At 41.3% G+C, this 15,082-nt stretch overlaps 1 protein-coding gene across 1 annotated transcript in view; it reads left to right on the forward strand.

Moving 5' to 3' along the window:
* The window catches only part of LOC120532243 (baculoviral IAP repeat-containing protein 1-like), a 104,035-nt gene that overhangs the window by 1,846 nt on the left and 87,107 nt on the right, over positions 1 to 15,082 (forward strand). The window contains exons 2-3 of the mRNA XM_039758093.1: positions 12,815 to 13,403; positions 14,700 to 14,799. Of these exons, the coding sequence (XP_039614027.1) occupies positions 12,818 to 13,403; positions 14,700 to 14,799 (686 nt within the window). The 5' untranslated portion in view covers positions 12,815 to 12,817. The remainder of the gene's footprint in view (positions 1 to 12,814; positions 13,404 to 14,699; positions 14,800 to 15,082) is intronic.

A 15,082-nucleotide genomic window follows, 5' to 3' on the forward strand; every position in this document is an offset into this window, starting at 1 on the left:
TTGTTTATCTGCCTTGTGCCTGATGCTAGCTGGGATAGGCTCTAGCTTCCCGGCAGCCCTGCCCTGGATAAGTGGGTTATAAACTGGATGGAAGGATGGACAAAAAGTATTCTGCAACAATCCTGAGGTGCTTTTTTGCCAGAAACAATGGTAAACACCAAGAAGAAAACCACATAGTTTTAAGTGTGGAAAGCCACCACCAGTGCACCCTCTCTTATTCTGAAACGCAGTCACATATACTGTAAACTCTGTACTAAACTGAACACCTTGTAACATCCTTTGGTAATGTACGAAAGTAACACTTTTTCTTCTGTAAATTCTTAGAATTTACAAGTGCTTATAAAATAATAATGCATAATAAATAATGTAATTGGAAGAAAACAGAGGAAGCTACATCATCTCTCTATCTCTCTATCCAATTTCTAGCACTGCTTAGTCCATTATAGAGATTCAGAGATCTGGAGGCTCTAGTGGTGTAGCACAGAGTGGCATTATCATCTTTTCTATATACTGTTATTTGACTTTACATCTACAGCACTCTCCTTGCTGACATTTAATATTTAAAGTCAAATCAGTGAATGTATATATCTGCCAGACCTCAAGTGGTAGCAATAGGGAGCTGCTGAGATTGACGGATGTGAACTTTGCAAAAGAGAGGGGCAGCTGAGAGTTGCTGAGAGTTTTTGTGTTTTCTGTGGTGTCAGAGTTAATTAAAAATACATTTTGCTACTATAAACTTGGGTTTTGGTTGCCGGTAAGGAACTGTGTGGGAATTTTTAAAGCTTTTTTCCCTTTAAAAAGGGCGTTTTGCTTTTTTTTTTCACCTACACTGGAGCAAAAGTAGCTGGGTGTTTGGCGGTGTGCTTGGAAAAGTTACTTGTTACACATACTTGTTCTTGTTATCTGTATTTGAACTAGCCTTGAGGACGCAGGGCAGAAAGCAGTAGTAACTGATATTGGCATCTGTAAGTAAATAACCATGGCTTAGCAATAAATAGTTAATAAGCAACAGAAACATTAATTCCTTAGTTTTTTTGTTTTTTTTAAAGGCCCAGCTGACATCGAAGCAGTAAAGAGAAGGCTCTGCAAGTTTTATTAATTTATTTATTTATTTTAGATTGAACCGTTTTTAGCTGTCCAGAAGAAGAGGTTAAGTGGGTGATAGTATAAGGGTTCATTAATATGGGGGAATAGAAACATTGCGAGTGGAGAGCTTTGAAGTAAAGACTAAGAGGAGCGGAAAGGTAGGATAACAGACAGAGAAAAGTAAAGTTAACCTCACAGAAGGACAAATAGCATGCAGTTGAGAGGGAGAATATTACAGGAGCTTAAGGGGTAAGAAGGTGTAAAATAGCTGTAGAAGATCTATAATCTAATTTCCTTGGCCTACATTTTTTTAGTTATACCATTTGAGTTAAATCTTTTAATTTTAATTAGAAAAATAAAAACATAAGGAAGTTTTAGTAATCCTTAATCAAATTTGAATAATTATGCCAGTGCAATGCAAGCCCTGTTGGGTATTGGACTTTTTTGATGCCATCTATGAGGGCTACATTTGCAGGAGATGCCAGCTGATCTAGCACCTTGAGCTCAAAGTCACTAAACTGGAAGAGGAGTTGGCTGGCCTGCGTTGTAGTAGAGAATTGGCAGATCTGGCCCAGGAGTCCTTTTGAGAGATAGTGTGCACCCTGTAAAGGATTGCCCGGCCACAGACAGACACGACAACACAGTGTCCACCACATGCACGTTTATTTAACATCCACTATATACCATATTTACAAATATGCAGTCCTTGGTTCTCTCGGCCGCCTCCACTCCTGCCACGCAAGCTCCGTCCTTCCACCCGACTTCGGCTCTCTGATTGGAATGAGGCGGCTTTTATCTCATTCCGGATGTGCTCCAGGTGTCTGACGATGTACTTCTGGCAGCACTCCCCATTGTGGTGGAAGTGCTGCCCTTGCACCCAGAAGCACTCCAGGCATAAACCATCCCTGGTCTGTCAGCACTTCCTGGGGTCCCGGAAGTGCTGTCCCCCAGGGAGCAAGGACTGGCCAAGTGCCCAGGGAAAAGAAGGGCCATTCTCCTGGCTTTCCTGGTTCCTCCTTCCTCTAGGCTATCTATTCCTCTAGCATCTACCTTACACCGATCCCTCTCCCACTTGGACAGAGGCAGTGGTGCTGTAAGAATTATGTTTCTGAACTTCTCTAGCGCCTTCAACACCATCCAACCTCTGCTCCTTAGGGACAAGCTGACAGAGATGAGAGTAGATTCATACCTGGTGGCATGGATCGTGGACTATCTTACAGACAGACCTCAGTATGTGTGTCTGACTACAGGTCAGGTACAGAACTACAGGTCTGACATTGTGGTCAACAACACAGGAGCGCTGCAGGGGACTGTGCTTTCTCCGGTCCTGTTCAGCCTATATACATTGGAATTCCAATACAACTTGGAGTCCTGCCACATGCAAAAGTTTGCTGACGACACTGCTATCGTGGGCTGCATCAGGAGTGGACAGGAGGAGGAGTATAGGAAGCTAATCAAGGACTTTGTTAAACGGTGTGACTCAAACCACCTGCAACTGAACACCAGCAAAACCAAGGAGCTGGTGGTGGATTTTAGGAGGACCAGGCCCCTCATGGACCCTGTGATCATCAGAGGTGACTGTGTGGAGAGGGTGCAGACCTATAAATACCTGGGAGTGCAGCTGGATGATAAATTGGACTGGACTGCCAATACTGATGCTCTGTGTAAGAAAGGACAGAGCCGACTATACTTCCTTAGAAGGCTGGCGTCCTTCAACATCTGCAATAAAATGCTGCAGATGTTCTATCAGATGGTTGTGGCGAGTGCCCTCTTCTACGCAGTGGTGTGCTGGGTAGGCAGCATAAAGAAGAGGGATGCCTCACGCCTGAACAAACTGATGAGGAAGGCAGGCTCTGTTGTAGGCACAGAGCTGGACAGTTTGACATCCGTGGCAGAGCGACGGGCACTGTGCAGGCTCCTGTCAATCATGGAGAATCCACTGCATCCACTGAACAGGATCATCTCCAGACAGAGGAGCAGCTTCAGTGACAGATTGCTGTCACTGTCCTGCTCCACTGACAGACTGAGGAGATCGTTCCTCCCCCACACTATGCGACTCTTCAATTCCACCCAGAGGGGTAAACGTTAATATTATACAAAGTTATTGGCAGTCTCTTATACCTGCATTGTTATCACTCTTTAATTTAATATTGTTCTTTATCAGTTTGCTGTTGCTGAAGTATTTGAATTTCCCCTTGAGATTAATAAAGTATCTATCTCGCTATCTATCTAGGCATACTGGTGGGGCAGGGTTCCTGGCCATCTATCACAACTCCTAAGGTGGCATGGGAGGAGATTCCATAACAGAGAGGTAGAGACAGGTAGGTCATGGTCACAAGGCATTAGGTAAAGAGTGCACACTGTCCGGGGAGATCAACCCCAGAATTAGAACTGTCAAACCGTTTTCAGGTCCTTGCGGAGCTGGATGGTGTTCCTGATGATTCTGAGGTGGTATGCAGAGCCCCAACAGGCAACTCAAAACCAGTTCCCAGAAAGAGAGAGGCAGTGAAAGCTGAGGACTCAGTCATTAGGAGGACTGAAGCACAGGTTTGCTCCAGAGACAGAGAGTCTCGCACGATGTGTTGGCTGCTGGATGCACAGGTGGGAGACCTCCCTGGAAGGGTGGATAGGCTGCTGGCCAGGGAATAAATGAAATACTTAAGGGTAGTCTGTCAGTTGTATGATCCAAATTCAAAGAGTTAGGTGCCAAGCTGAGGAACAGAACTGACAAGGTAGCCTTCTCTGAGGTTCTGCATGTGCCACATGCCAGTCACGGTAAGATTGAGGAAATTAGAAGGCTTAACTTCTTCTTCTTTCAGCTGCTCCCATTAGGGGTTGCCACAGTTGATCATCTTTTTCCATATCTTCCTGTCCTCTGCATCTTGCTCTGTTATACCCATCACCTGCATGTCCTCTCTCACCACATCCATAAACCTTCTCTTAGGTCTTCCTCTTTTTCTCTTGCCTGGCAGCTCTATCCTTAGTATCCATTTCCTGATATACAGATGATCTCTCCTCTGCACATGTCCAAATAAACACAATCTCACCTCTCTGACTTTGTCTCCAACCCTTCCAACCTGAGCTGACCCTCTAATTTACTCATTTCGAATCTTGTCCTTCCTTGTCACACCCAATGCAAATCTTGACATCTTTAACTCTGCCACTTCCAGCTTGATCTCCTGTTTTTTGGTCAGTGCCGCCGTCTCCAACCCATATAATATAGCAGGTCTCACTACCCTCCTGTAAACCTTCTGTTTCAATCTTGCTGATACCTGTCTGTCACAAATCACGCCTGACACTCTTCTCCACCCACTCCACCCTGCCTGCACTCTCCTTTTCACCTCTCTTCCATAATCCCCGTTACTTTGTACTTTTGATCCCAAGTATTTAAACTCAGTCACCTTCGCCAACTCTACTCCCTGCATCCTTACCATTCCACTGACCTCCCTCTCATTTACACACATGTATTCTGTCTTGTTCTTACTGACCTTAATTCCTCTTCTCTCTAGAGCATATCTCAACCTCTCCAGGGTATCCTTAATCTGTTCCCTAATGTCTCTACAGAATACAATGACATCAGCAAACATCATAGTCCACAGGGACTCCTGTCTAATCTCATCTGTCAACCTATACATCACTACTGGAAAAAAGAAAGGGCTCAGAGCTGATCCCTGATGTAATCCCACCTTCACGTTGAATGCATCCGTCACTCCTACCGCAGACCTCACAACTGTCACACTTCCTTCGTACATATCCTGAGCAACTCTTAGTACATGCTATTCTGCCACTCTCGACTTCCTCATACAATACCACAGCTCATCTCACAGCACCCTGTCATATGCTTTTTCCAGGTCCACAAAGACATAATGCAACTACTTCTGGCCTTTTTTGTATTTCTCTATCAACACCCTCAGAGCAAACATCACATCTGTGGTGCTCTTTCCTGGCATGAAACCATACTGCTACTCACTAATCATGACCTCCGTTCTTAACCTAGCTTCTACTACTCTTTACCATAACTTTATGCTCTGGCTCATCAATTCTATCCCCCTGTAGTTACTACAGTTCTGCATATTCCCCTTATTCTTAAAAATCAGTACCAGTACACTTCTTCTCCACTCCTCAGGCATCATCTCACTTTCCATTAAACAATCTGGTTAAAAACTCCACTGCCATCTCTTCTAAACACTTCCATGCTTCCACAGGTATGTCATCTGGACCAACAGCCTTTCCATTCTTCATCCTCTTCATAGCTGTTCCTACTTCCTCCTTGCTAATTCATTGCACTTCATGATTCACTATCACCACATCATCCAACCTTCTTTCTCTCTCATTCTCTTCATTTATCAGCCTCTCAAAGTACTCTTTCCATCTGCTCAACACACTCTGCTCACTTGTGAGTATGTTTCCATCTTTATCCTTTATCACCCTAACCTGTTGCACATCTTTCTCAGCTCCATTCCTCTGTCTAGCCAATCAGTACAGGTCCTTTACTCCTTCCTTGGTCTCCAGATGTCACACCAAGCATCCTTCTTGCTGTCACCCTTACTAATTCTGCTGTAGTTGCCCAGCTACTAGAAGGCTTACTGCGTGGTTCAAGTCTTGGTGCAGGGTAGAAGGGTATAGGTTTATGGGGCATTGGGACTCCTTTTGGAACAGATGGGACCTGTTCCGCTGCGATGGGTACATGAGTAGGATAGGTTAGTCAAGGATTGCTTAAACTAGGGAATGGGGGTATAGGAAGTTTAGGACAGGTCATGTTTAGAACTATACATGGAGGAAGAAAAAAGAGTGTAGAAATAAAAATGCGTGGTAATGTAAACTCTAACCCAACGTTTAATTGTAGAAGGAATAACATATTAAAAATAGCTTGCCTTAATGCTAGTAGTATCAAAAATAAAGCAGGTGAGTTGGAGTTGTATGTAGCAGAGCATAATTATGATATTATAGCAATAACGGAAACCTGGCTAAATAACAAATATGGGGATGAGTGTAATATAGAGGGATACAAATTTTTTGGGAAGGATAGTACCGAACCGAAAAGGAGGTGGGGTTGCTGTTTATGTCAAACCAAATTTAAACACCAGTCCTCTTCTGCTGGACAATGAGCCCCGTCTTAGTGAAGATATGTGGATTTGCCTGGAAGGCATTAGGAAAAGAGGCCTTATTTTAGGAGTGTGTTATAGACCACCTATTGCAGACAGTAATTTTAACACACATTTTTTTAATAATATTAAAAAGGAACATTTACAGGGGGATATTATAGTCATGGGGGACTTTAACTATCCCAATATTAACTAGGATAACCTTGCAAATGGCGGTGCACAAGAACAGGAGTTTTTAGAAGTAATTAGTGACTATCTTGTAACTCAGTATGTTAAAGTACCAATGCGTGTGAAGCCGGTCTTGGTTTACCATTTTGTAATAATCAGGACAGATTTGACGGTGTACAGTTGATTCAACCACTTGGGTCAAGTAACCATAATATAACACAGTTCTCAGTGTTTTGTAAGAGTGAGGATGAAAAGACTACAATTGTTAAGTTTAACTTTGGCAGGGCAAATTTGTAGCAGTTATGTCAAAATCTAAGGAGGATAGGCTGGGATAAACTTTCTGTGTGGAGACAGTCAAGGAGCAGTGGAACAGGTTTAAAAATGCTTTACATGCAATGCAGGACAGGTACATACCTAAATTTGGAATTAATAGGAAATTTAAAAACACTCCACAGTGGGTTAAAAAAGAAGCTGCAAAGAAGAAACATCCATATAAGGTGTATAAGACTAATAACTCCAAAGTGAATTGTAGGGCATATGAAAACATGTGGGCAACCATGAAGAAAGATATTAGGGAGGCTAAAAGACAGTTGGAGAGGAATGTAGCAGGTAAGGTGAAAGATGACCCGGAAAGATTCTTTCGGTATTTTAGTAGTAAAAGAACAGTCAAGCAGGAGGTGAAGTGTATCAGAAATAGTAAAGGGAAATTAAAAGATGCAGACAGTGAAATAGTGGACGCTCTAAAGGTCTTCACATGTGAAGAAGTGGATAACCTCCCAGCAGTAAATGGAACTACTAAGAAGGTTGTGAGTGAATTAGAAATCATAGAGGGAGAAGTACTGCTCAGATTAAATAGGCTGAAATCAAACAAATCACCAGGGCCAGATAATATTTACCCTTGAGTTCTTAAGGAGGCAAGCGAGTATGTATATAAACCATTGACACATATTTTTAGGAAGTAATTGCACACTGGGGAAATTCCTAAGGACTAGAAAATAGCAAATATTATCCAGTTATATAAAAAGAGTGACGGGGCATATCCAAGCAACTATAGGCCAGTAAGCTTAACATGCATCTCAGGAAAAATAATAGAAGGAATTATTAAGGATCGGATTGAGCAGCACATGGCAAGTACAGGATTTTTTCTGAATAATCAGCATGCTGGAATTCTATGAGGAAGCAACAGAAGGATATGATCAAAGTGGAGCATGTGATATTATTTATCTTGACTTTCAGAAAGCATTTGATAAGGTGCCACATGAGAGGTTGGACATCAAACTAAAAGAAGTAGGAGTTCAGGGTGATGCTTGTAGATGGGTGCAGAATTGGCTCAGACTCAGGAAGCAGAGGATTATGGTGCGAGGAACCGCATCAGAATTGGCTGATGTTAAGAGTGGTGTTCCACAGGGGTCAGTGCTAGGGCCACTGCTATTGTTTAATATATATAAATGATTTAGATAGGAATATAATTAACAAACTGGTTAATAATATCAAGATAGGTGGATTGGCAGATAATTTGGAATCCTTTAAATCATTACAGAAGGACTTGAACAACATACAGGCTTGGGCAGATTTGTGGCAGATGAAATTTAATGTCAGTAAATGTAAGGTATTACACACAGGAAATAAAAATATTAGGTTTAAATACACAATGGGAGGTCTGAAAATTGAGAGTACACCTTAAGAGAAAGATTTAGGAGTCCAAGTGGACTCGACACTGTCAACTGCCAGACAGTGTTCAGAAGTAATTAAGAAGGCAAATAGAATGTCAGGTTATAAAGCATGATGTGTAGAGTACAAGTACAAGGAGGTTCTGCTCAAACTTTATAACACAATGGTGAGGCCTCATCTGGAGTGATGTGTGAAGCTTTGGTCTCCAGGCTACAAAAAGGACATAGCAGCACTAGAAAAGGTCCAGAGAAGAGTGACTAGGCTGATTCCAGGGCTACAGGGAATGAATTATGAGGAAAGATGAAAAGAGCCGAACCTATACAGATTAAGCAAAAGAAGATTAAGAGGTGGCATGTCTGAAGTGTTTAAAATTATGAAAGGAATTAGTACAGTGAATCGAGAATGTCATTTTAAAATGAGTTCATCAAGAACATGGGGACACATTCGGAAACTTGTTAAAGATAAATTTTGCACAAACATTAGGACATGTTTCTTTACACAGAGAACCATAGACACTTGGAATAAGCTACCAAGTAGCCTGGTAGACAGTAAGACTAGGGTCTTTCAAAATTTGACTTGATGTTTTTGTAGAAGAATTAAGTGGATAGGGCTGCAAGCTTTGTTGGGCTGAATGGCCTGTTCTCATGTAGATTGTTCTAATGTGCAGGTTTCACAGATGCTATTTTTTAGGTTCTCATCTGATAAGTTTGATCAATCACAGACAAATGACATTGTCCACCTCTTCCATTATAAACCATTGTAAGCACTATTAAAGTTGCTCTCTGCCTGACTATAACTTCTGTGGCACAGCTGTTATGGTTTTGCCAGAGCTTTATTTCTTGTCTTAGTTTTCTTTATTTTTGAGGATTTAGTTTTTCATTTTTTAAATTTATTTCTTTAATGAAATTGCTTTGCCTAAAAGCTTTGAAACTAGTACTTTGTCTTTGCTGGCTATTCCTGTCTGCAGTTCCCTTTACCATTAAGTTGTAAAATGTCTGGTGATTCTATGCTACAATTGTACAGTTAGATAACAATCAAAAATTATGCACAGACTCAGATTTAACATTAAACAACATTGAGTGTGTTTACATGCTGTGGTAGTCGGCCAGGCAGACACGTTCAGCTCACCCACCACACGTTTAATAGACAGTTCCATATTTACAATAAAGTGACACACAACCCCAAAGTCCAGGCCACCAGTCCAATGCCTCACTTCTTCAGGCCGCATCCTTACCTCCTCCAAGATCTTGTCCTTCTTCCACCCGACTGAAATCCTATGAAGGGAGGCGGCCCCTTTTATACGCCACTGGATGTGCTCCAGGTGCTTCCCAGCAATCTTCCACTGGAGCTCCCCAGTGTGGCAGAACTACCGGCTGTGCACCTAGAAGCACCCCGGGTGTCCTTTCTCTTCTTCCCCCCAGCACTTCCGGGTGTGGCAGAAGTGCTGAGGTCCAGGGCTCCCAAGGCATTGGGACGCCCCCTGGCAGTGACCACGGACCCCTACAGGGTTGAGTTTCAAAGCTCTGTACCCGTGCTCCCCATAGGCACCAGGGCAGTCGCCCCCCATGGTCTGGGGGAGGTGTAAGCCCTCCTCCGGTCCTCCTGGGCGTCCCGGCCGGGTCGCCCCCCCAGCCATTTGCAACAATGCATACAGAAAACAGGGATAAGGTGAGTAACCCAGTTATGACAGAAATCTGGTTTCATATAAACCTCTGGTTACATGTGCAAGTACACTTCTGGAGTTCTCCGGTGGCAAAATGCTTCTGCTTCATTAAACTTTACAAAACAGGAGTTAAACACCACCATTCTCCACTTTGAATCTGAAAACAAGCTTGAAGCCTGTGAAAAATTTCTTGTGTTTCATAAATACATTTAGTCCTTCATGTGCTCTAAAATAAACATCCATTACCTTTTTACATCCTCGACATGAGACACAGATAATTCATGGTTTGAACACTGGCCACTGCGTCACCCGACCACACTGTTTCAGAATATAGCTAGATGAAAACTAAACTGACACGTTATTTATAGGTCTATGGTACTGGATTGCATGCAGCACATTCCTTTTTGTTTGGCTGTCCAACAGAGCCCTGCAAAAAACTGGCACACCGGTATGTGTCCTTCTTCCCTTACACCAAGTGCTGCTAGTATTTCCACTTCAATAAAAAAGGCATTACGTTAGGTTATTTGTTACTTTAAAAAATAATTGGACTGTGTTAAACATGCTACTTTTAACTTGTTACTACCAGCACTGCTCTCGAGATTGTGCTGCTGTGTTTATCACTGTATGTTCAGATCATCAACATAAATTTAACGATTTCAGAAAAATTGACACAAAGTATTTCAGTCAGGAGAAGAAATAATGTGATTGCTCAACCATTTACCTCAGGAAATTTATCTTGTGGACACTTCTACCAATAGCCAATGAAAGAGTGTATGAAGCGAACATTCTCGGGCAAACAGAAAATCCTTAACCGTAACCCGCTTAAGGGCTTACGAAGGCAAATAACAGGGTTGCTCGCTGAGCAATCTACGTCTGTTAACCAGGTTTCTCAGAAACCAAAAACCCAGTTTCCTTAACTGCAATATATGACATTCTAGAAAGGCTTGTAAACATATTCATTGTTGTGTATAAAACAGTCCCAAAGAGTTAATTTACAGCGATTATCGCTGTCAGTCTGTGGAAAAAATCTAGTAACCTTGGCAGATTGCACCTTGCTTTTACTAAATTGTCGATAGTTGCAAAATAATAATTTTATCCTTCCAGATGACAAACAAGAATGTTAACACAAAAGAGTTTGAGTTTATGCAAGCATCACCAATCTTTTATATACTGTATTAGGTTTTTTGAAAAAAATTTAGTGAATATTTAAATTAAAAAAGATATTACAGTAAAAGACACATTGCTATTATATACTGCTCAAAAAAATTAAAGGAACACTTTTTAATCAGAGTATAGCATCGAGTAACTGAAACTTCTAGGATATTGATCTGGACAGTTAGGTAGGAGAGGGGGTTGTTAATGAGTTTCATATGCTTTGGTGTTAATGAAATTAACAACCCGTGAACTACAGGGGCAATAATGAGACAACCTCCAAAACAGGAATGGTTTCTCAAGTGGAGGCCACTGACATTTTTCCCTCCTCATCGTTTCTGACTATTTTTTCATTAGTTTTGCATTTGGCTACGGTCAGTGTCACTTCTGGTAGTGTGAGGCGATACCTGGACCCTACAGAGGTTGCACAGGTAGTCCAACTTCTCAAGGATGGAACATCAATACGTGCCATTGCCAGAAGGTTTGCTGTGTCTCCCAGCACAGTCTCAAGGGCATGGAGGAGATTTCAGCAGACAGGCAGTTAGTCTAGGAGAGCTGGAAAGGGCCGTAGAAGGTCCTTAACCCATCAGCAGGACTGGTATCTGCTCCTTTGGGAACAGGATGAGCACTGCCAGAGCCCTACAAAATGACCTCCAGCAGGCCACTGGTGTGAATGCCTCTGACCAAACAGTCAGAAACAGACTTCTTGAGGGTGGCCTGAGGGTCTGACATCATCTAGTGGGCCTTGTGCTCACTGCCCGGCACAACGTTCAATTGGCACTTGCCATAGAATACCAGAATTGGCAGGTCCACCACTGGCGCCCTGTGCTTTTCACAGATGTGAAAAGGTTCACCCTGAGCACATGTGACAGACGTGATAGGTTTCTGGAGAAGCCGCAGACAACGTTATGCTGCCTGTAACATCATTCAGCACAACCGGTTTGGTGGTGGGACAGTTATGATCTGGGGAGGCATATCCATGGAGGGACGCACAGACTTCTACAGGCTAGACAACAGCACCTTGACTGCCATTAGGTATCGGGATGAAATCCTTGGACCCATTGTCAGACCCTATGCTGGTGCACTGGGTCCTGGGCTAATCCTGGTGCATGACAATGCCTAGCCCCATGTTTCAAGAGTATGCAGGCAGTTCCTGGAGGATTAAAGAATTGATACCATTGACTGGCCCTTACACTCACCTGACCTAAATACAATAAAACACCTCTGGGACATTATGTTTTGGTCCATCCAATGCCTTTAGGATGCACCTCAGACTGTCCAGGAGCTCAATGATGCCCTGGTCCAGATCTGGGAGGAGATCCCCCAGGACACCATCTGTCGTCTAATTAGAAACATGCCCCGATGTTGTCAGGCATGCTTACAAGCACATGAGAGCCATACAAACTACTGAGTACGATTTTTTCATTTTTTCACTTTGATTATCGGGGTGCCTTTGAATTCAGCCCTCTGTAGGTTGATAATTTTCATTTCCATCAAACGATGTGCATCCTTTTGTTCCTAACACATTACCCAGTCCATGTCAGTATAGATATCCAGCATGATTTTTTTCCCATTGAGATCTGATGTGTTTTCAAAGTGTTCCTTTAATTGTTTTGAGCAGTTTATATATGTTTTGGATATACAGACCAAAAGAAAAGGTAATGTGACAAAATGATGAGGTAAATTTCAACTTGGGCCAAAACTTTAGTGTGATAGTGATACATTTTTCCCAATAGTGATGTCAGTTAAAGGAATGTTGCTTGATTTCTCTGAAGTCACAACAAAGCATTTATGTAGTTTGTGTGGCCAGGGGGATGCGACTTTTGCTCTTCTGTTGCTGCCCACTCTGTGGCAAGAGTTGCCTTCAATGCAGGTTTGTATCCTGAACAGAAGGAGGCAGGTCAAAATGTAATATTTATTAAAGAAAAAGTTTTCACTTTTTTGTTTTTGCTCTGGTCTTCTTTTACAGAAAATGGCTGAAGGAAATCTTGCTTCTTCCCTGGAGGACAAAAAAGAAAATGCAGCTCCAAAGCATATTGACCCTTCTAAGTTACAAACACTGCTTTCCTCACTTAATATCAACATGCATCAGTTTGCAAAAAGAATGGAAGAGGAGTTTGAAATTATCTGTGCACAGTTACCCCAGGGCTACAACTATGCAATGCGGAGTGAAATCAAGAGGCTGATGACGTTTGACAATCTGGAATCATATTCTTCTTACTCCCCTGAGGAGATGGCTGAAAATGGCTTCTTTAGAACAGGAATCAAGTCCAGCATTCAGTGCTTTTGCTGCGGAGTGGTACTTTGCACAATGAGTATAGCAAAGGACCCATATGTCTCACATCTGGAATTCCAGCCAAACTGTGACTTTATTAGAGGATTAGAAGTTGGCAATATACCAAAATATGAAATCAAATTGCAAAAAAATAAAAATATCGATTTGAATAAAGCTAGCTTGTACTGTTTGGAAGAGAGAAGGGTTGAGTCATATAAAGACTGGCCCAGTTTTTCTAAAGTTGCTGTGAATGAATTGGCACATGCTGGGTTTTATTTCACAGGTAAGGGACAAAAAATCTGAGTTGTGTAATTGATTCATGTGACAATAAATTAAAATAGTGGATTGTAGAGAGAGGGACAGCCAGAAATACACAACAGCTTCAAGAACAAAGTCAAGCACAAGTTAACAGTATTTGAAAAAAGCAAGTCTCAGTTTTTACTGTAAAGAGGAGACTTTGACTACAGGTTTGACAGTGCCATTTCTAAAAGGAAAAAATAGAGCCTTGAAATACTGGCTGTGGACTAATGTAAACTGGACAAAGTCTCCTCTTAATGGTAGAAATGAAAACTTGCTTTCTTTGGCCACTGTTAAGCTGTGTTTGAAGCTGTAGTGCTGTTAGGCACCTATGACGCAAGCTGGTGACCCACAGAAACTTGTCTTCTGATTGGGTTGTGACTTTGAGTCTGCCAGAGCTCTTTCTATCAGAGTTTCTTCAAGTTTCCAATTGCCTTTGGATTGTGTAGAACACCATACTAACTGACACTTTGAGATATATATATATATATATATATATATATATATATATATATATATATATATATATATATATATATATATATATATATATTTTTTTGCAACTTCTCTAAATGAAAGGCCTACATTTCTAAAGGTAATATTGTTGTATCTCGTTTCATTTGTTAATTTCTTTTTTCTTGCAATTACCACTGGAATATTGTCCAATTAGTACTTCAGCGGATGTAGTAACAGTCTGTTCCAACAGACAGAGGGTTTTTAAGTAATAAACAGAAGTTGAGACACCTATGCAAATCATTTGCTTCAACTTGCAAGGCTTAATTTACTTTAAATGTTGAAGAACATGTGTAGATTGTAACCTTTTAGTTGTTCTGTGAAAAAGGACCATTTGTAATATTTTGATATTTCCTTTTTTCAGTTTTTGCTAACCTAAACTTTAAATTTAAACATCTGGAAGTTTACTGATTACCTTTTCACTATTTTATGTCATTCACTGCATTTCAACTGATTAAATCTGGAGAAAAACTGGAAAATGGAGCTGTGTTAAAACATTTAACTGGTAGTATACATACTAAAACCAATTTGGGGTTTCTGAATGTGCTGGAACCTATCCCCACAGCACCGTGTGAGAGGAGTGAAAGAAAATACAAAGAAGACACAAGAAGAGTTGGGGTAACACAGGATGAACTCCTTTTAATGGCAGTTGTTTCCCAGCCCTGTCTTAACAATGCCTTATCAAAATGTTTATTGGACACATTTAACATAATTTCTTCTTAATGAAAATTTTCTTCATTTAATACTATATGATATTTTTTTGTAATAGGACTGCGTGATGAAGTTCAGTGCTATTCCTGTGGTGGGAGTTTAGCACATTGGGAAGAAGGGGATGATCCTTGGAAGGAACATGCAAAATGGTTCCCAGAGTGAGTAAAAATCCTCTATCTTTTTTCAAGAACTTTTTCTATAACTATATGTAAAGTAATTTTTTATAGTAGCTGTGAAGAATTTGCTTGTTCCCTCAGTGTCTACATGATTCATTCTTTTTGTAATTAAGCTTTCTTCTACATCTAAAGAATGTGCATATTAGGTTAAATGGTTACTTTAAATTGGCCCAGTGTGAGTGAATGTGGTTTATTCCTCACTAACTCATCTTTTTATAACCTGTATACAGTAATCCCTCCTCGATTGCGGGCATTGCTTTCCAGA

Source organism: Polypterus senegalus, chromosome 7 (assembly GCF_016835505.1).
Source record: "Polypterus senegalus isolate Bchr_013 chromosome 7, ASM1683550v1, whole genome shotgun sequence".
NCBI lineage: Eukaryota > Metazoa > Chordata > Cladistia > Polypteriformes > Polypteridae > Polypterus > Polypterus senegalus.